At 39.7% G+C, this 23,102-nt stretch overlaps 1 protein-coding gene across 1 annotated transcript in view; it reads right to left on the bottom strand.

The window, feature by feature from the left end:
- Positions 1 to 453: 453 nt before the first annotated feature.
- HTR7 (5-hydroxytryptamine receptor 7) overlaps positions 454 to 23,102 on the bottom strand; it is a gene marked incomplete at both ends in the record, with an annotated part of 68,600 nt that continues 45,951 nt past the window's right edge. Inside the window, 2 exons of the mRNA XM_084244897.1 lie at positions 454 to 496; positions 7,877 to 8,635. Coding sequence (XP_084101023.1) covers positions 454 to 496; positions 7,877 to 8,635 — 802 coding nt within the window. The remainder of the gene's footprint in view (positions 497 to 7,876; positions 8,636 to 23,102) is intronic.

Raw genomic sequence — 23,102 nt, 5'->3', positions numbered from 1 at the left:
CTTAGAAAAACACCCTTCTGTCCTACAACAAAATACATTCTGTCTCATGAATGATTCCTGAATATTCACCACAATGCCTAGACTCGGAAGCACGGGAAGTATGCACTGGAACTTTCTTCCATTTGCATGGACTTGGTCACACTCAAAGCACCAGAAACTGTTCCCTTTCTGGAACTTGGACCTATCCGTGTGACTGCTGCTGAGCTGATCTGGCTGTCTCAAACTAAGAACTACTTTCATTCGTACACAAATGTGCTGATTCACAGAGCAAAGGAGAGGTCAGCACCTCCCTCATCAAGTATTGTGCACAGCAGACCCCCCTGCTTGTCACGTATGGGCCATCCCAAGAAAGGACAGAAGCCGTGTTCCACTCTGCAGTCTCAGCAAATGATTTCCTTCTGTTTCCACCTCTGTCTTGCCTTGCTTATTTCGTCTCCATTATTCCGCTTTTGATCATGAATCATGACTTTTTTTTCTACAGTAGTCAGAGTTTTGTCTATAAAAAGAGAGAGAGGGGGAGACAAGAAAATGATTTAGCAGAACCGTAAATGTGAGTTTTCATTTTGTGGTGGGTGGATTTAATTTTTGCAGCATTCAGTAATTTGACTCTTTTGTGGCTTCTCAGGGGTTATGCGCATCTCTAAGAGGAAAAAGTGCTGGGGCTCTTTTCATAAATTCCATAACTTCCGCACATCACCAGGGCCTTAATATATTTGCAAATCAGCCCCAGGCAACCCATTTAGAAAATCACTTTTATATAAATTCGCAGCTATAGCCCAAAATGACTATACTCTCAATGATCCTTGCAAAATACTACTTCGGGTCACTGCAGGGGGAGGTGCAGCAGCTTACCCCACTTGAAAAGAATAAGGATGACTACTAATGAGAAGTGTTTACCCCTTCCAATCTAAGAGGATGAATTATAGTAAGCTATGTGTGCAGAGACCAGAGAACCCCACCTCCTCTGCCTTCCTCACAGATTCAGAGAAATCTTGGTCACTGGCTGAGGAAAAGTCTTTCTCCTTAGTTTAAAGCCACCTTTCCCCTCAATCCACATTGCCCTGACTCTGAACCTTCACAGGACTTACCAAAGCATATCCATGTGCATAAGAGACTCATGCAGTTCCAGAGCCTGGTACTGCTCCCCAGCCTCTTCCTCCCCATCCCATTGAGAGTACCCCTCTCGGGGCCTCCCCAATGGCGCAGCGGTTGAGCGCTGGGTTGTGAAGCTGCCCGCAGCCTCTGCAGCGCCAGTTCGATCCCTGGCCGCCGGGCGAGGGCCCCACATGGCACGCAGACCTCTCCTGCAGCCCGCTGCTCCCCTCAGCAGTGTACTTCGTCAGTCTGCCTGCTCTTCTCCCGCTCTGGCTCTGGTGAATTCTCTCACCCTCCCATGCTTCTGACTGTACCCAATTGTATAAATAAATAAATATTTTAAAAAAAAAAAAAAGAAAGAAAGAAAGTACTCCTATTGCTTGGGTATCAAGATTTGACAGATTGGTGTTCCTGGTGACAGGATCAGGTTCTCCATAAGACACCATCTCTCACTTTGTCCCTCAACTTACATGATGAAGACAAGTGCCAGGCTGCTCTCAGGCCCACAGCTCCAACCAAGCTCCTGGGTACATGGGAAAGGGTGCTGGAGCCAGGCCACATCCCCACTGGTGCTCCACGCCTGCTCCCAGGCCAGAGCCTCTGGCTCTCCTCAGCACAAAAGGGGGACTTCACTTCCCCAGCTCTGCTCGTGTCTGCTCATGAACTGCCTCCAGCCATAGCACCATCCTCACCATCTACCTGCTAGCTGCTTACAAACATCCAGACATCCTTGGCCTCTCATCACCCTTCCCTAGCATGACCCTCCTAACAGGGAGCTCACCTTCACACTGGCCGCCTAACCTATCTCTCTTGTCCCTTTGTGACCCTTATTTATACTGCAGTCCTGGTCTCATTCCTGCTCCAAAGCCTTCACCTCCCACACCCACCACACTGACCACCACTGACCCCAATCTACCCAGCCTCCAGGTACTGCTGAATACAAGCCCACGTCCCTTATCTCCCCCACCACATCTGTGCCCCTCTGTCTATAGTGTCCCCTCTGCCTCGAACTTCTCCCACCCCATCTCCACCACTGCCACTTCCCTTGTTGAACTTCTACTCTTCCTTCAAGACCCACACCAAATATCACCGACTTCGTGGTTTCCAGCATGCACAGTTTCTTCCTACGACATTCCACCACGGCTTATTTTTCTTATATACCTACTTGAACTGCCTAGTTTTACTTTGTGCTATGTGTTATTCCATATCTGCTAAGAAAACAGAAAGAAATTCCCGAAAAAGTGTGAAAGTAATTTTAAAATGTAGGCATTTGCAAAGTGACTATACTAGTTGATTTAATAAAAACTAAGTTCTGAATTCCAGCTAGCAAATGATGAAGAAAAAAATATGGTGGGGGGGAAAATTCATGAAATAGTGAATTTTTTATTTGTTTTTCTGTCTTTATGGCAACATCCCTTCACAGATACTTGGGACTTCAGGGGTTTTGGTGCTTCATCCTAGTTTCCACTGCAACCCATTCATTTTTTTTAATCGCTGGTTTCCAAAAAGAAAGTTTGACTTGCCCTAAGCCCCAAAGCTTTAGCACAAATTCTGAAGCAGCATATTGACAGACTCGTGGAAGAAATCTGGGTTCCGCCACCATGACATAACCAATGAAATCATCAGGTATTTATGGACCCTTTGAAGAGAAGGAAAAAGTGAGCACCAAGTAGAAAAAGAGAGGGGGGAAAGAAAAAGCTTCTTCAGAAGATTTTGTGAAGTTCTTTTTTATGGAAGCATTTTAGAAACTACTTTCAATATTGTTGACAATAAGGTTATCAAAGAACCAATGACATCAAAATGTGACACTTAAGAGCAACTTACAGCAATTTAAAGCAAATCCATAAATAAAGTCATTATTAAAGAAAAAATAAGAATTATAATTTTGAGTAGTGAATTAAATTTACCAGTGTAGAAGCGTTTACTAACTTTTCTTTCCAGTCATTTATTCCCTGCCTCCATGGAAGATTCCCTAGTGCCTGCTGGACTCCTAAGTCTCTTCTACTAATCAAGAAAATGGAAAGAAACAGGAAAATATGTGGAAGTACAATACACAGTCTAGTAGATTGTTTATACAGAAAAGGAAGAAAGTATTATGTAGGATTAAAAAAAAAAAAAAAAGGACCAAGAATGCAGAGCAAAGGCAAAGGTAAAACACTACAACTCAAGCAGCTAGAGGGCGAGAGAAGCACTAGAGACAGTAGAGGGAGGGGCCCTGAGTCTCTGGACTGGCCCAGAAGTTGGAGAGCTAGAAATGTATGCAAGCGAACAAAGCTCTGAGAGGGGTTGTGATCTATGATTGGATACCACTTCATTCCTCCAGACACTCCAATAGTTACGAGTTGTTTGGGGGATTATTCAACTGCCGTTTATTTGGATGCAAACGTACAGAGGATGGACTGTGTAGGGTATTCTGTGTAGGGTATTACTAGCCTCTTACTGTGCTCACCACATGAATTGTCATCCTGGCCTAGTGGACAATGAGCTTCCAAAGGCAATAATTGTCTTTTATTCATCTTTATAATCACCTGTCATGTCTGGTACCATATTTTGTGCATAGTAGGTCCTCAAATGTTTCTGGAGAAAACAAACCAGTGAAGACTCTTTACTTCTAGCCTCTACCTTCTGATTCATTCCACACTACACCACTGAATTAGTCTTTATTGTTTGTGCTTTGATGATTCCATTCTCCTCTTTGCAAAGATTTAGTCAATGGTTTACTATAGCTGCACTAGGGTAGGTCCTCCCTTCTCCCCAATCAAAATTATGTCCAGACATTGTCAAATGTACCCTGATGGCAAAATCATCCCTGGTTGAGAAGCACTTCTCTACACTGAAATCCCAAATTCCTGGGGCTAGAATGGAAGACTCTTCATAATTTAATCTCATTCTACCTTTCCATTATGATCTCACAAACTTCCCTCACACCAGTGCTTAGATTCAGTCAGACACTCCTTTGCATAAGATTCCATCCTGATGCCTCTACAGAAAATGTCCCATTCACCTGGAATGTCATTCCTGCTCTCCTTTAGTTATAAATGCTTTGACCACCTTCACAGACATCTCCAACCCATATCCTTCAGAAAGCCTTTCTTCTTCAAGGTTAAACTCTGAATTATTTCCTCTCCTTTGAATCTTATAACTGTTCCTGAAATTCCTTTATTCTCATAACAAAAAGGGTAAATGTGAAACATGTATGCTTGTAGACAGTCTACTCAACCAAAATATATATATACAAGAACAGGAAAGACATCACTTGCTTTCTGTATCCTCCTTAATTCACGACAGTCAAACAAGAATTTCAAGAAAAGTTTTCCAACATTGGAACTGACTAGAAAACCACCTGGCTGAGAATTAGAAAAGTAGGAGCTGTTCCAACTCATTATAAATGTCCTAAAGTTAATGGATATTTAGGCCAGTCATCCCAAGTTATTTTTATATTCTATAAGTATAAATAAAATCAATAATTACAAATACAAACAGAGTGATATAATGAGGGCATAGTCATTTTCTTAGACCAGGAGACAGCAAGTTATGGCCTATGAGAAAAATCCAGTTGGCTGCCTGTTTTGTAAATAAAGTTTTATTGACACACCACCATACTCATTTCATTACTTCTGTCTGTGATTGTTTTCTTATTATAATGTCAGAAATGAGTAGTTTTACTCTCTGGCCCTCTATAACTGAAGTTTGCTGACTCCTGTCTTGGACTAACACTAGGCAAAGACACAATGGCAAATATCTCTGAGTTTATGTTAATTGATAAAAGGCACAGAAGCATAGAAGTTAAAAGCACTTCTGACCACAGATTCCTGAGCTCAAATCCATTTCTACCGTCCTTTACAGGCATGACTTTGGGGAAGTTACTTGACTTCCTCAAGTCCTTGTTTTGTCATCTTTAGAATGGAATGAAGAAAATAACCTCATAAAGTTTTAAGAATTAAGTGATATAATTCACATACAGTGCTCACTACAGTACCCAAAAGTAAATCTTCAGTAAGTGCAGATCATTATTATTATTTTAAACTGGAAAACCTACTTCTGTGACATTTGAAAAATTAACATTTTGTGGCCTCAATGAATTATGTGTGAATTATTCACAAAAATAATCAAAATTATCCTCAAGTTCTTTGACCATGTAGGAAGCATATAAATACACTGGTAACTTCTAGTTCGGGGTCTCTTTTATTTCTCCCTGTTTCTACAATGGCTGCTTAATTGGACCTCCTGCCACCAGTCTTTTTATTTTATCTGCCCTTCTTACTGCTGTCAGAGAGACTTCCTCAAACACCTGTCTCAGCATGTTACTCCTGAGAACTCAAACCAACATGCTTTCTTGTTTCTGTGCTACCAATTCTGAGAGTAGGTAAAATAACCCAGTTACTTGATCCAGGAAATAGTTGCTTTCAAAAGATAAGGCCACAAGCACGCCAACTAAAATAGCTTATCAAAACTAATAATTTGCTCATTCTTGCTTCAAAAACCTCACTCTGCTGTACCCACATCCAAAGCTTATATATAACAAACTCTGTCCAGTCCTCACCAGTTCCCTACCTTAAATTCACCCAACTCAAATCCTGAAATTCTATCAACATCCTTTCCTTATTTCTTCCATCTGAGAAACTACCAAGATTCTGTCAAGGAAGTGTCCTCTCATAAGACAATAAATCCAATAAACTTAACTTACTTGTATTAACAGGTTTGTCTAATGGTTTCCTTAGAGAGGTATTGGCTATAATTCCCAGTGTAAAGCATCCCATAGCTCTTCCCTGCCTGCAGACTAAAATCACTTGACAGACAATGTTGCAAAATGGTTGAGTACATGCATTGATCTGAATGATTCCACATCCACACTTAGGAGCTACGTGATATTAAATGACTTACATTATGTCCTTGAGTCTCAGTCATGCTTCTGAAAATTGAAAAAGTTAGAAACACCCATAGTGCTCACAGAGAAACTGAGGTATATAGCATGTAGTAGGTATTCACCAACTGCTAGCAATTATTACTTATATTTACCATCTCTTATGTCAGGCACTGTATTGGAGTCTACAAAGAGAAATCTAAGACATAGCTCCTTCACTGAAGGAATTTAGACTCTGGTGGGCAAACACCAATAGTCAACTCAGTAAGCATCATGCAGGCTTGGAAAGATCTCTGCAGATACACATTGCTCCCAGTGCATTCTAGAACCTTCAATTATTTTATATTCACTTCAAATTCTTTTTAACTTTTTATTATAAACAATTTCTTATGTACAAAAGACATACATAATAGAAGTTAAAATGAATACCTGTGAGGTTACACGGTGGTCAAGAATTATCCTATCTGTCGTCTTACACCTTTGAGTTCCTAGGACAAGAAATGAAGATCTCCGTTTTATCTCATCCCTTCTAGATGTTTCTGCCTGCTCTTTTCTAGTGACAAGTCAGAGAACAGGTTGAGTTCCTAGAGGTATCCAGGTTCATTTGGGAGTATCCTAGCTTTGGGGCCTCTTATGTCTGTTGTAACCCATGAGGGCACTTGGATCCAGCTGACACCCATGAAGGACTTCTGCCCCATGTCTCCCTTAGACCTTCAGAACTCTCCTTGAACAGAGGTGTTCCCCCAAGCTATTTAGGAGCACTGAAGTCTCCTTAGCTACCTGTATGACATATAAAAGTAGTCTAGTTTATGAAAATCACATAGAAGTAAGATTCAAAGATGTGAGATCTAGAGCAAGCAGTGCTCCAAGCTAACTGTGAAATATCTCCCTTCCCAGGTCTTTGTTACTTCTCTGCCAAATGAAGAGACTGGACAAGAAGACTAGGGAGGCCCCTCTCAGCTACAGTGGCCCCTCTCTGGTCTATTCCCACTATCGGGTTCAGTGAAGACAAATGCCTCCTCTTCCCTCAAGTCCAATGGTGGGCAATGGTGGTATGCCCATTCTCTCTCCCAGCACTACCTGGGAAAGGTTCTTTCCCTCAGCTTTCAAATATAAAGACAGCTCCTCCATCTCAAATTTAAAACAAAATCTTTACTGACCAGCAGATGACTCTATCTATATATTTCTCCACAAAGCCAAATTCATCGCTGTGTGGGTTATATGTGAAACCTCGGCTTCCTTATCACTACTGGCCCTTTGCAATACTTTTTCAGATCCCAACACCTACTACAATTGCTTCCTGGAAAGTCACTCATGGCTCCTAGATAAACTCAGCAAAACTCAGATTAACTATCAGTTCTCAACTCCCAAGAAAGCAGGCAACACTTCCTGAAATGTCTGTAGCTTTCAAGGCTTTGCCCACCCAGGGGTACCACCATGCTAATCATTCCTCTTCATCCCAGGCTGCTTCCTTCTAGCTATGTGGGTGTAACTGCATACTGGAAAGATACTGGATTTTTGCTCCCTTCCTTAAAAGAAGAATTTACCAGTGAAGGATGAGGTTATTGAAAAAAATCTGATGAGATTTTAATAATAATTAAAATGATAATGTTACAAGAACTAGGGGTATAAAGACATAATTTGGATGCTTTATAGAAAAAGAATGGGTAACATCGCCTTCCCTTGACATCAATCGCATCAATTGCAATTCATCAGCAAATCAATCTCCTCTTCCAAACTTTTAAAATTCTATTGAATGCAGGACAGAAATCTATAGTATTCAGAGTGCAAATCAGATGCACTTAGAGGTTCAGCCCGCTACTGATTCAGGAAGCTTTCTGTAACACATGTCGAGCCTTTCATAAGGGTGTGGGGGCGGGGGGCAAAAGGAAAATAGTGATTGATAAATGACCTTACAGCACAAACTCGGGTCTCTCTGGCCTCTCTGCAAGCTTCAGAGCCTCATGCATGCCTGCAGCCGAGAGCTTCCGGTTGATATTCCGGTACTGGCACTGGAGCAGGCTGCGATAGGTGGTCCGCAGGTCCCGGTTGAAGAAGGCATATATAAAAGGGTTAATGAGAGAGTTTGCATATCCCAGCCACAGAAATGTCCTCTCCACCCACAGTGGGATGCAGCTGCAGGCGGTGCCGCAGATGAAGGGTCTGGCTGTCGAGAGGAGGAAGAACGGCAGCCAGCACACGGTGAAGGCCCCGACAATGATCCCCAAGGTGGTGGCTGCTTTCTGCTCCCTCTTAAAGATGGAGATGTTTTTCCTTTCGTGTTTGAGGAGTCTCGAAAGGTTGGCACACTCCTCCACCTCCTTCTGGAGCTTCACCATGCCGTTCAGGGAGATGACGCTGTCCGGTTCCTCCACGCGGGGGAAGCCGGGGAACTTGTGTTTGGCCGCACTCTTCCTGGCGGCCTTGTAAATCTGGTAGTACATGAAAAGCATGACAGACATGGGGATATAAAATGCCACGGCGGTGGAGTAGATCGTGTAGCCAAAATCCTGGCTGATCAAGCACACCTTGTCATCATTTACATTCTGCGCCCACCCGAAGAGCGGGGGTAGAGTGATGGAGGCAGAAAGAAGCCAGACGGAGAGGATCATCTTCGCCATGCATTTCCCGTTCTGCCTCACAGGGTATGTCAGTGGCCTCGTGATCCCCAGGTACCTGAGGGAGAGAAAGAAAGAAGGTGTGAATGCTGTGGTCACCACTGATGAGCTCGGAAGTCCCATCAGCCAGGCGCCAGGCTGTAGATCCAGGAGCTCCATTCTCAAAACTGCCCTTCTAGCAGTCTTTGTTATTCCCACTTTGCAGAAAGGTAAACTAAGGCTCTGAGATCTTAACTATTTATTCCATAATAAATCACATCATCAGTCACATAAGCAGCCAGCGGCACAGCCTAAGAGCCTTGTGCCTATAATACCAGTTTATGCTATTTTTATACCTTAAAGCTTCTTGTATTCCATGTAGTCAATGAAATGATGATTAAACATCTGTCCCTCCCACCCCACCATAGCACTGTCACAGAAATCAACCAGGAATGTTGTGACATGTCCTCACAAATTAACTGAGGTCTACCATACTCTGATATTATACGCCCACTGCTCTCCCTGCTTGTCTTAATTCAGGCCAGCTTTTAATTCACTTTAACTTCCCCTTTGAACTGCAGCAAAAGCATTTCTTTAAGATCACAGCAATCTGTGGATATTTAGGAAATCCTGGGGCTCTGGAATGGAATGTAGCAAAGGATCATTTTTCTACCCCCAGAAAATTATCACATGAGAGTAATGTCAGAGGAACAATCTACAAAATAAAAATCGCCTGCCTGGTCTCTCTCTCAAGAAGGATTTTAAGAAAGGGCCTAATTCTGAAAAATTATTAGGCAAACCCAGCATTTTCTGTTTTTAGTTCTAAAAAGATAATAAATCTTTATCTCTATTATCAAGGATTTATAGTGCAAAAGACACTTAGCCGAGAAAACATATACAGTAAGATATTTTTTTCACCAAATAGTTTTCAGCTTTCCAAATTTGTTTTTTCCTCTGTATTTACTCTGTATTTAATGGCCTTGGTTTCTGTTTGGGGGAAGATACAAAGAGCAATTAAGAAGACAAAAGAGATAAAAGCTGGTCATCTACTGTACTTCATTTATGGGTATAAAAGTGAAGAGTTACAGAAAGTCCCTAATGTACCAACAGGTTATTTTCTCAAAGTCTGTCAGTTGGTAGACTGACATTTAAAAAATAATTTCTGCTAAAAACAATCCCCAAGGTATGCTTAAATTACCCCCCAAAAAGTTGAAAATTATGTTCTCATCATGAAAATTAGTATCACTACAACACTTACTAGGTAAACTGAAATACAGTAAAAGGGAATAAGCCAGATTTGCTTATTCACGGAGAGTAATGATTCATTCCTTTAACAAATATTAAAATAGAGCTCCTTCTATTTTAATATGCCAGATGCTATTTTAAGTGCCAGGGACATGGCAGTGAGGTACAAGAGACAGGTCTTGAATGCATGACCAGGAGTTTAACCACAACACTGAGCCCCAGAGTAACGCTGAAGGAACCCTGCCCTGCCAAGGATGCCCCCACCAATTCTTCATTGCACTGCCACTGCCCAGCCCTGGTACCACATGCGCTTCCCTAGGGTTATGCTTTGGCTCCTACAGAGAATTAGGGACAAGAAAGTGGGAGGTTTTCCTTAGAATGCAAGAATAAAAGCTGAAAGAGAAGGAAACAGAAAAAAGGAGACAGGAAGAAGGCAGGAAGGAAGGGCGGAGGAAGGAAATAGAGAGGGGAAAAGGAAATAGAAAGCCAGAGAAGGGGAGAGTGAAGTAGGCCTGGGTTTATATAGAATGGTCTCAAATATGAGCTTTAAGCTATGGGGAGAAAATGTTCAGATAATTAAAAGATGAATAAATAAATTCTTCCTTTCTTTGCTCAGTTCAGGAGCTCTCTCCAAACGTTTCCGGTTGAAAGTCTGCAGAATTCTCACTGGACATAGGTGCTCTACCAGTTCTGCAAATGTAGTTTTTTGTCTCCTCCCTTGTTTCCCAGTATCTCCAGGTGGACTTTGCCAGGACTTGGAATCTTTATCTGTGTTCTTTGTAACTACAGGCATAAACTGTGTGTTCTCAAACTTGGATTTGGCCTCCAAGACACCAACCCAGGCTGGAGGTTAGTTTATGCAGTTCCGCTGGTGGCCACCAGATGGCTCAGTCAGGCCATCGTACACCTACTTATTGGTGTGTTGGGAAGATCAGTAGTTAGAGCAAAAGATGTATACTGGAGGGTGGTTGCGCAAAAGTTTTTATTTCCTTTCATTTTTCTTACTAAAATAGACCTTTCCAGGCCTAATTAAATCCAGTCTTTCTTCTGCCTGCATATATAATATAGAATTCACAAATGTTAATCATAAGATACTGAGTTCTAAAAGATATTTTAGAATATTTGATAATCTCAGAAGGACAGCATGCCTATTTATTCTAGTATATTTAGTCTGACTTACATTTCAATGAAAGACTGGCCCATACTCAGTCCTCCCTAGATGTACAAATCCATATTTTATTCTATATTATGAAATATAACAAACTCTGCCCTATTATAGGCATCATTATCTAATTATCTCAAATCATGTCCTTAAGAATTGTATTTAGGGCCTCCCTGGTGGCACAAGGTGTTAAGTCTCAGCATTATCAAGCTATCACCAGCCACTGCAGCATGAATTGGATCCCTGGTCAGGGAGGTGACCCACATGGCACAGTACACACCTCCTTTCTCACCCGCTTCTCCCCTTAGCAGTGTATTTCAGCAGACCTGCCTGTTCTGTTCCCCACTCTGTCTCTGCTGAATCCTCTCACCCACCACACCTCTGGCCTATACCCCAGCTCTTGTATACATAAATAAATCTTTGGGGGAAAAAAAGAACTATATTTACTTTTTTAAGTCTCCTGGGTACCACTTGGTGAGATTTTTGAAGGTTAAAATTAATTGAAATGTGATTAGAAAAAAATATGAGTGCTCTTAGATGTGTCCGGAAATAAAATAAATAAATAAGACACAATCACTTTTTAAAAAAAAAAAGACTAGGGCCTCCCGTGGTGGCGCAGCAGTTGAGCGCTGGGCTGTGAAGCTGCCCACAGCCTCTGCAGCGTCGGTTCAATCTCCGGCTGCAGGTGAGGGTCCCACATGGCGCGACAGACCTCTCCTGTCTCACCCACTGCTCCCCTCAGCAGTGGACTTGGTCGGTCTGCCTGTTCTGTTCCCCACTCTGGCTCTGGTGAATTCTCTCACCCTCTCACGCTTCTGACTATACCCAGTGCTTGTATAAATAAATAAATAAATCTTTAAAAAAAAAAAAAAAAAAGACTAGATATTACTATGGGAGGAAATATTTTTTTATAAATCTGACTTCAGAACTGAGGCTGCCAGCAGGTAAGCATGGAAGATGAGGGCTAAGGTTGGAGGGGGCCCAATGGACTATGTGTAGGTTTATTGGTGACCTGGTAGTGGGGGTGGTTAGGTAATACACATCTGAGAAGGTGTGAACCTATACCCTTAAATCATACACGGTATTGTAAATCAACCTTACCACAATACAAAATAATTTAATAACAAAACAAAGAAAAATCCAACACTGGGAATGTGAAAAAAGAGGCAGTCTATCATTTTGCTACTTGGTATTTCAACTGAGAACACTGGAGGACAGCTTGGTAATTAATATATGTCAACATCTGCCTTTTGGCTCAGCAATCAAACTTCTAAGAATCTGTCTTAAGAATATAAATTTTACAAATGCAAAATGATTAATGTATAAAGATGTTAACTGAACACAGAGGGGGAAAATATGCAATCTAAATATCTATCAATAGGAGATTAGATACAGTATAGTGTATATGGGTGCACTATATATTCTGTATATATACATATAAGTAACCATTAAAAATTATATATTGACATGAAAACAAAAGCAAATTAAAAAAAAAAGTCTAGAACCAAAAGACATACATTGTATTTATCTTTTTACGTCTACCTAGCCATTTGTGACCATTTGTATGTATACTGAAATGGCTGGAAAAATACCTATCAAAATATTAATAGCAAATTTATCTGAGTTGTAGAGATGAGTAGATTTTAAATTTTCCTTTGTACTTTTTTATGCTTAATTTATTTTTGACTGTTTTTAAAAAGTGTCATTTTAATTCTAAGAACAAAATAAAAGATTTAAGTAAGAGGTTTCTGTGATTCCTAAGTCACCTAAGTGGATTTGACAATAAAGATAATCAGGTTCATAAAATATTTTAAAAGCTAATAATTAAATCTTAGGTTGTTTTACTTGATTAACTTGTCAAAAATATTTTATTACATTCATAAATTTACACAAAGGAAAAAGAACTCAATTGCATTTAAAATCCATAATTACTATACAAAGTAATATTGTTATTCAGGGAAGTGTTTGTCTAAATTATATATTCTTCCAAATCTTGTATAATATAAAACTTGCCTGTGAGGGAGAAAGACAAAATAAAAAGTAACTTAGATTGATTCTAAATATTCCCTAACGTGCATAGTTAATATTTGTCACACTAACATTTATGCTCACAGTTAATTATAAAGCAGGGTGCTTATAAAGCTTTCAGATTTTAACTTTAAAATGCATACAAAGTGTTAAAATATAGCACATCTCAGAGACAAAGGCACCAAAGTATTATATTATTGAGAAATGTATATAACTCACACTAGAGGCTCCATTACAGTAGCTGTTTGGAGAAAAAGAGGATTAGGGAGTTATAATCTGCATAGAGAGGGATTTGAAAGAAAGCAAATTAACTCTGCCTCCTGTCTTCCATTCTAACTGTACAGAAATTATAGATAATAGTTATTTAATTAAATGGTTTCTCCTGAGTCTTGTTGCTATGGAATATCACTTAGGACGTAAAAGAAACTGGGTAGAATTACTCTGAAATACTGTGGCTTGGGGAGTGTTAAGATGTAAAATAACGTTTGCAGATTTAGAAAAATTCCTTCAGAAGATTTCCTACCTTAAGGTAGGTGAAGCCACCTGCTTCTCTAGCCTGTATCTATGGATCCCAAAATTACCAGATTATCAGCATCACCAAGAAGCTTTTGAAACAAAAAAAATTCTTGGCTTCCCACACACAGATTATCTTTTAACAAAGTCTGGAGATTCAGTTTCGCTTTGGGACTGATTATTATCGTTTTGGGGAGCATTAGGATTTATTTATTTATGCATGGAAGAACTGGCAGAGGTGTGGGGTGGGGGAGGTGAGAAGATTCACCAAAGACAGAGTGGGAAGCAAAATAGACATATCTACTGAAATACACTACTGAGGGGAGCAGCGGGCAAAACAGGAGAGGTCTGCTGCCTCATATGTGGGTCCCTGGCTGGGGATCGAACTCAAACTGTAGTGGTGATAGCACTGAAACTTAACTCCTAGGCCATCAGGGAGGCCCAGATTTTTGCTGTTCCTTATCCAATGTACCATGGTCGGAGTAACCTTCCCCCATTCAATTATAAGGACTTTACTCTTACTTCATATATTTCTTCTTAATGGTCTGGCCTAATAAAATCATCATGAACTATGTTTTCATTATATCAGCTATTAGTTCTATAGTTTTTCTTCTTGCACTGTTAAATGCAAATGAGGTAATAAGCATGCTTTTTATGTCTTAAGTGGTAGACTTTTTAAAGACATAACACAACGACATTTTGTAAACCATTCTGACAATCAGAAATAAAAATAACTATTTCTCACACTATCTTCCACAGTCACTCAAAATAACACATATATATGGAAATAGGAAATTGAGGCACACATATGTGTACATATATAATATGTACTCAAATAAATGCATATATTTACACATATGGAAAAAAAATCAAAAATTCCACAATACCATAATTACCATTACAATTTCCAATTCACTCTCTCCTATTCTGTGCTATTCTACTGCAGATTTTTTAAATGCTAGTCTTAATGTACTAGATTGATTTAATGGGCCCAAAACGGATCATGACCCCAAGTTTGAAAATTACTGGCCTTCAATACACATATGAAAAGGTGTTAAATACGAGCCATCAGGGGATAGCAAACTGAAAACACAATCAGATACCACTCCACACCTACCAGAATGCTTAAAATTAAGTCATGGTAATGCTAATAACTGTAACTATAAGGCCAAGTGTTTTGTGAGGATGGAGCAACTGTAATTCTCACACACTGCTGGTGGGAGTACAAATTGACACAGTAACTTAGGGAAATGATTTCTTAGTACCTATGAAAGTTGAGTATAGGGCCTCCCTGGTGGCGCAGCGGTTGAGTGCTGGGTTGCGAAGCTGCCCGCAGCCTCTGCAGCACCGGTTCGATCCCCGGCTGCTCCCCGGCCACCGGAGGAGGGTCCCACATGGCGCGCAGACCTCTCCTGCCGCCCGCTGCTCCCCTCAGCAGTGTACTTCGGTCCTTCTGCCTGCTCTGCTCCCCTCTCTGGCTCTGGTGAATTCTTTCACCCTCCCACGCTTCTGACTATACCCAGTGCTTGTATAAATAAATAAAAAAAAAAAACTTAAAGAAAAAAGAAAGTTGAGTATAACCCAGCAATTCTTCTATATATATAATGGTCACCAAAATACCAAAACATATGTACAAGAATGTTGACAGCAGCACTTAGGCTAATTGGCCCCCAAAAAACCAACTCATTCTACAAGAATAAAATATACGGGTCTATATAGACTGCCTGCATAAAACTATGGTGTACTTGTGTCATGGTTCATTCTCATGTTATAGAATGAGAATTATCATTCTATAACATGAGAATGAGCCAACTTCTGTGTAATGCATGACATCAGTGATTCTCACAAACATAATATTGAGCTAAAGAACAAAGAAGCCAAAAATAAAAAAGAACACAATGTTCAAAAACAGGCAAAATGAACCTCTGGTGACAGAAGCTGGAATAGTGGTTACTTTGGCAGAAAGAGGGTGTTAATGAGTAAGAAGAGGGCATGTGAGAAAAAAGAGGAGTTCTGGAAATGTATTTTTTTATCAAGGTGTGATACATACATTCTTTGACTTAGTAGAAATTAAGTGAGCTGTGCAGTTATGTTGTATTCTGAAAGGGTATAAAATTTTTATTTTAAAAAATTAAAAGTACACTGATAAAACACACAACAATTTGCCATTAACCTAGATGTTGATCTTTAAATACCACTGTTATAATGAGGTTCCACTGTGCTTTTGAACCATTTTCATCAGTGTTCCCAAGCTGCAATTAAAGTTAGGACCAGTACATAGTCTAAATTCCCCACACTGATGTCAGTAGTGACAATGAGAATACTGGGGGGAATGCCAATAAAATTCAAAAAATATATAAACAGAGTAAGAAATGCCTCCTCTTTGACAAAGGAAATTATAAAACAAGAAATAAGTTTCCTTTGAAGGAGAGACTCCGACTTAAAGTAAATCACTTATATCTTAAAAATTCATACACTGTATTAGCTTACTGTTGCTACATAATCACACCACTTCATTGGTTTAAACTGACTTGAATTCTATTGGTGTTCTTACAGTTCAGTAGGTCAAAAGTATGAACACAGTTTATCTGGGTTCTCTCCTCTGTGTGTTATCAGATTGAAAGAACAGGGGTGGCTCTGCCTGACATGTCACTTCCAAGCACACGTGGCTGTTGGCAGAAAGGCACACGTGGCTGTTGGCAGAAAGGCATGGAGGGCACAGCATCAAGGTCACCTCAAGGATATCTGCTGAGGCTTTCAATCTCTGCTCTTCACAACCTCTTTAAAAGGGGCTCAGAGTCTCCCCGGTGGCACAGCAGGTTGAGACCAGCACTGTGAAGCTATCCACAGCCTCTGCAGTACAAGTTTGATCCCCACCGGCCGCAGAACAACCCACATGGCGGGACAGACCTCTTGTCTCGCCCGCTGCTCCCCTCAGCAGTGTATTTCAGTCAGTCTGCCTGTTCTGTTCCCCACTCTGTCTCTGGTGAATCCTCTCACCCTCCCGCACATCTGACCTTGTATGAATAAATAAATTCTTGTATGAATAAATAAATCTTTAAAAAATAAATAAACAAAAAATAAAAAAATATAAAAGGGGCTCAAACTCAGTAGATCAGGCCCACAGACATCCAAGGGGAAGGAAGTACACAATGGACATACATGCCAGGGGCAGGCCTGGGAGCCATCCTAGAATTCTACCCACCACAGATACTTTGTGGCAACAGAATCTAAATATACAGACATTTTTCCACCCAGAAGCTAACAAAGATCAACTCACTACTCAAGTTGAGACGAGACAGCTAGTGAGACTACTCTGTACTCTGTCATAAGACAGCTGTTTTCTGCTTCATTTTTCTGTCATTCAATGCGAAAACTTAAGGTTTCTCTTTACTGTCAACTTGGTCTTTTATCCACCTAATATGTAAAGCTCTTTAGTGTCCATCATAAAATCAAAGGGTTTTTTAGATAATTGCAGTCATGAAACTGAATAATATAGATTAATAGTAACTCCTCAATTAAACTTGGTAGTAATCATTTTCATTGTATCTAAACTTTTAATAAACAATTTCCCACCAAAGAATTTCATTCCTCAGAGAAAGAGAGAAATAGAAAGCCAAAAATTTGCCGACAACAATGAAACAAAAGAATGGCATAAAACCTTAGCAGAAAATTTCAAAAGCTTATAGGCAGGAAAAAAGAGAAAATACTGTTTTATGACAGTACTAATGTTACTGATTCTGAAGAATCTTTGTCTGTCTTTAGCCACAAAAATTTTGATAGAGTCAGTAACTGGTTTCAAGAGAGGAACATTTGCTGTGGATCACACCAAAAAAGGAAGGGCAGCAACTGCCCTGAGGCAAACCCAGGTTTGAGTGCACTTGGAGGTCCTGGCTTTATGGGTCTAATCACCAGGATGGGTAATGGGGAGCAGGGGATGAGGGCAGGCTTTGTGAACAGTGCATTGGTTAGCTCAGGTTTTAGGACATCTATTCTAAGTGTCTACTAGTACTCTCTCCATTTGGAGAGAAGCAAATTGAAGTGGTGAGAAGCCAATCTAAGGACAAGAAGTTCCAAAATACTATTTCAGCAAAGGAAGGAAAGGCCACCAGCATTTGCTGTCTTTCAGGAAACTGATTTGAACTGGGGACTCCAAGAAGGTCCAGAAGGTAAGCAATCCTTAGCCAATGGGAATGTGTTCTGGTACAGCAATGAGAATTCAGAATAAAGAACTATCCTTCATTAAGGGCTTCTCTTAGCTACAATAGAATCTACGCCCTTCCCTTCCTGAACCCTATACCTTCTGGCTATAAAATATGGATAGAAAAAGCACTGGCCTAAAGGGAGAAAATTGATTTATATAAAATAAGGCAGAATATCAAGGATAGTTCAACCACACTATTTATCACAACAAATGTGAAGACTTAAATAAGCAACCCATAGTAAGAATAAGCAAGATGAATAATTGTTACGTCAACTATACAAAATGCTATAGTAATAACAATGAATGAATAAAACAATATGCATAAGACTGTCAAAGAACCAAATCAAGAAGAAAACACAACACTCTGAATAGAAGAGTATTTCTCAAAACACTTTTCATTGTAAAGGACCTTAACAAGTGATAAAGAAAATAAAGAAGGAAAAACAAACATGGAGCCATCTGGATTCTGGGTAACAACCAAAAGAAGCTAGAAGCTGTTGAGAGTCAGGTCCCAGGCACATCCAGGAGCCCTCCATCCCCATGGTGGGGCCTGTGCTGACAACGTCACAGCTAAGAAGAAAATGAAACCACACCAGCTGCCACAAGGACTGAAATTTGACCAATCACCCCTTGACCAACTTTCCACCAATAAGAGTGTTCCACTGATGAAAAACCTCATTTGTATACAGCAGACATACCGCTGCCCCTTTTGCCTATATAAGTACACTCCCTGTAAAGCTCCTAAGGCATGCAGCTCAAGTAATCCTTGAGTTCATACATCCCGCCCACCCCACCAGACCACAGCCCTGAGGCCAGGAATAAATGTTTACTCTAAACTTGAGCAGCAAAGCAAGAGCTGTAACCCTGTTGCTAACCAATTGTTACGTATTGACCAGAATTCTGTACCATGGTGAATACAAGAATATGCAATCAGGGCCTCCCTGGTGGTGCAAGGGGTTAAGTCTCAGCACATGAAGCTGTCACCAGCCACTGCAGCACAAGTTTGATCCCTGGCAGCAGACCTCTCCTGCCTGCCCTGTTTCTCCCCTCAGCAGTGTATTTCAGTCAGTCTGCCTGTTCTGTTCCCCACTCTGTCTCTGGTAAATCCTCTCACACCCCTGCATTTCTGGCCTACACCCCATTTCTAGTATACATATATCAATAAATCTTTAGGGGCCTCCCTGGTAGCACAAGGGGTTAAGACACAACCTATGAAGCTAGCCACAGCCACTGCAGCACGAGTTCAATCCCCAGCCAGGGAGCAACCCACATTGCGCAGAACTCTCCTGACTCACCCACTGCTCCCTCAGTCGATCTGCCTATTCTATTCCCCGCTCTGTCTCTGGTGAATCCTCTCACCCCCCAAAACTCTGGCCTATACCCCAGTTCTTGTATGCATAAATAAATAAATCTTAAAATATATAAATCTTTAAAAAAATATGCAATTAGTAAAACAATAGCTCATATATGAAATGTTAAAATAGAGACCATAAAGTTATAGAAAAAAATTGAGGCCAAAAGACCACCAGTGCAGCACTAAGAGATAAATTAGAAGCAGCTGGGAATATAATAGACCTAAAAAAGCCAATAATTGGCATGAAGTAAAGGTGTCAGTTAATAATAAACAATGGGGGGTAGTCATTCAAGCCAACAGAAAGAAGATGATAGATAAGGATGACACACAAAGATAATGCAACAAAAGGTTAATTGATGGCCCTAAAGAAAAGAATAACCCAACAAATGCGACAATAGAGATGCAATCTGTAAAAAGTATACAGAAATAGAGGGCATTTTTCTTAAATCAATGAGCAGAGATTATTTTAAGATTAAAAGTGTATATAACAGAGTTTGAAAAAACGACACCAAATTACCATTATAAACAAGACCTATCCAGATAAAGTTACTGGACTTCAAGATATAAAAGACATAGGCAGACATCTGGAATGAACACAGAAATATGCCAGCAGGGGCAAAAATCAGGCTGCTTCTCAGTAGCACCATTCCATTAACAGAGTATAATACAAAAATATCTAGAACATGTGAATCTGCAATGACATTTTACTCATTACATTTCAATGTTATGATGCCAAGACATTCTTGTTGTAGACATTCTCAAACATGAAAGAAATTTGAGGGATCTAGTACCTATAAACCTTTCGGGGGACTGGAAAAACAAAATGTATCCGACCCTAAGATGAGTCAAAATAAAGAATTTAGAACCAGAGAAATCATGACTGTCATTGAGCCTATTTAAGTGCAGATCTAACACTTGTGAGAATTAAATATTAGAAAAACAGGATATAAATATTACAAAGTAAAAATAATGTAAGTTCTAAGTGTAAGGAGCTGTCAAAAGTGGTGGTGGAGATAGTGTTAGGGTACTAATCACTTCAGCGTTCATCGTTGGGAACAATTGATACTGTCCACAATGTTAATATATGGTTGATATCAATCCATCCTCTTGATGGTTTTCATATTTTTCCATTAACCTTCAGAGAATCTTTTAGGACTAACAGTTTTACATTAATAGCTTACTTAAAGCTCTTTTACATTTTCTTCTTTTAAATTCACAGAAACTTAGTTTTGATAAAAATAGTATGTACAGAGTGATCTCATCCTTATAACTTTTTATCTGCCATTTTCTATCTATCTGTGGAGTCAGCCAAGCAGATAGTCAGTTATCCTTCTAAGTGGACATAAGCATAAGGAGATATCTAAAAGGGGACCCAACCAATAACACTTTTTAAAAAATTTATTTATATATATTTTACATCATTGTTCACTTTTGTACAATATTTGCTTTCTCCCCTCAGGTGTCATCCCTGTAAAATTCCTACCACCAGTTCTCCCATGTACCATCTCCATAGTCCCTTGTGCTCTGCCCTCGCCCTCCCCTGCCCCTGCAAAATGTCTCTGATTTATAGCTGCCTGTTAATTTTGGTTTTTCATTTATCATTTTTTTTCCTGATTCCTTATTTGGTTCCCCTAGAGTCCTCCTCCTATTAGTAACACTTTTTTGCTGCATAGGGAGAATTTAGATGACTTATTGCTTTCTTACATGTATTTTTATAATTGCTTGAAATGTTTATAATAAACACATAATTTTCACAACATTAAATTATTTCTCTAAAATACTGCAAGATCTTCTTTTAAATATAGTGACTGAGGGCAGTAATTCCTTTCGTCTGTCAGTTGATCCTTCTTTACAAATCCATGAACTTGGCAAGTTTGGAATTAACTTGTGATTTAACCATATTCTATTCTTAGAAAATTTTGCAAATTATCTTTGTACTCTAAATTCTCATTAACTTCCTGGATTGTGAAATAAATCTTGGAAGAAAGCCAGTTTTATGCACCCTAATGGTATAATCTAATCAGCTGTAATAGACTAAAGACGGTGTTCAATTGCTGAAGGCCCCGTGACCACAGAGCATAGAACTTATGTTCCTTCCCATTAGCCAAGGATGTTCCAATTAACTGGAGCCCCATGCCCACTGCACAAAAACCCTAAGGTTGCTGAGGCGGTATGTCCTTGAGTCATCCTTGCACAAAGACAATCTATCTCCCTGTATCTCACGTTGCTATTCTATTCGAAGAAGGACAGTGGTATTTTATTCCTGCTTTAAGAATAGCAAACACGGGGCCTCCCTGGTGGCGCAAGGGGTTAAGCACCACACTATGAAGCAATTCGAAGCCTCTGCAGCACGAGTTTGATCGCCTGCCAGCCAGGGAGCAACCCACATGGCACAGCAGACCTCTCCTGGCTTGCCCGCTGCTCCCCTCAGCAGTGTACTTCGGTCAATCTGCCTGTTCTGTTCCCCACTCTGTCTCTGGTGATTTCTCTCACCCCCCACACCTCTAGCCTGTACCCCAGCTCTTGTATGCATAAATAAATAAATTTAAAAAAAAAAAGAACAGCAAACATAGCAGTCCAAATTCTTGAATATTTTTAGTTTTTAAAAAGCATATCATATATGCAATATATATTTTTGGGTAAGATGTTAGTCTCTGTAATACTTTGATTACACCATTTTCCTTTTATAAGTGAGTTGTATGGAAAGTTATAGATTAAATTTACTCCATACTCTCTTTTCTATTCATTACTGTTGATAATAATTAATTTGCCCATTTCCATTAATCTCTCCCCAAAGCAGTCAACTAGCAAATATATTTAATCTTGAGATGCATATTGTGTATGCATATATATGCATAATTTCAGTATGTTTTCTTTCCAAACTAAATTGCTTTTCTGATTTAGGCCCATCACAAATGTTCACATATTCCCACTGAAATAGAGTAGAATATAAATCAGCATCTATCAAACATTTTCTGCTTTAAATTTTTAAATATAATAATTTTTAGCTCTTTTAAACTATACTGAAATATATAATTTAAAACACTATGAGAATGAATGAACGAAAAAAAATTAGCATTAAAAAAATCAATGATATATTTCAACATGGAAAATGAACTGTAAAAATTGGAAACTAAAAACAAAAACAAAAATGAAACAGTAACAACTAGTTGGCAAAATGGCAAACACCAGGAGTTAGTTCTCTGGAATAAAATTTGAAAATCCCCTTTGTTGAATGTAAAATGAGAAGAAAGATTAAAAGAAGAAAGAAATGGGGCCTCCCCGGTGGCGCAGCTGTTGAGCGCTGGGTTGCGAAACTGCGCGCGGCCTCTGCGGCGCCGGTTCGATCCCCGGCTGCTCCCCGGCCACCGGAGGAGGGTCCCACATGGCGTGCAGACCTCTCCTGCCGCCCGCTGCTCCCCTCAGCAGTGTACTTCGGTCCTTCTGCCTGCTCTGCTCCCTGCTCTGGCTCTGGTGAATTCTCTCACCCTCCCGCACTTCTGACTGTACCCAGTGCATGTATAAACAAAATAAACACATAAATAAATAAATAAAAACATGCCTCTATAAAAGAAGAAAGAAATGAAAAGAGAAAGAAAACAGCATGCAAAGGTAGCAATAACTTTCAAAGTAAATTAAAACAAAGACATTTCTTAAAACTTTCAGTAGGAACTATAGATCATTATCTGTATAAAACAATATTTTGGAAGGCATATCAATGGAAAATTGATCACCAATTTACCATACAATAATTAATAACCTAAATTCCCAGTATTAAAACAAATTTCTAAAGATAATAACCCACATCATAGAAGTATGTTTATACTCCATTACTTAATGCCTTAAAAAGCATTAATTTGTTTATTCTCTTTTTTCTGTCTAATCATTTTATTCTCAATTTCTTTTAGTATTTCCTTTAAAAGGGCATTATTCTACTAGTTTGAAATAATATTCAGAAGGAGCAGCCTATATGAGCCATTAGTTCTAGAGTCTACTAACTTCCTGTTATTCTAGGAAGCAAAATGTAATGGTAAGAGTTG

This window comes from Talpa europaea (assembly GCF_964194135.1).
Source record: "Talpa europaea genome assembly, chromosome: 10".
NCBI classification, from domain to species: Eukaryota; Metazoa; Chordata; class Mammalia; order Eulipotyphla; family Talpidae; genus Talpa; species Talpa europaea.
The sequence above is the reverse complement of the archived record's forward strand: the minus strand, read 5'-3'. Positions and strand labels throughout refer to the sequence as shown.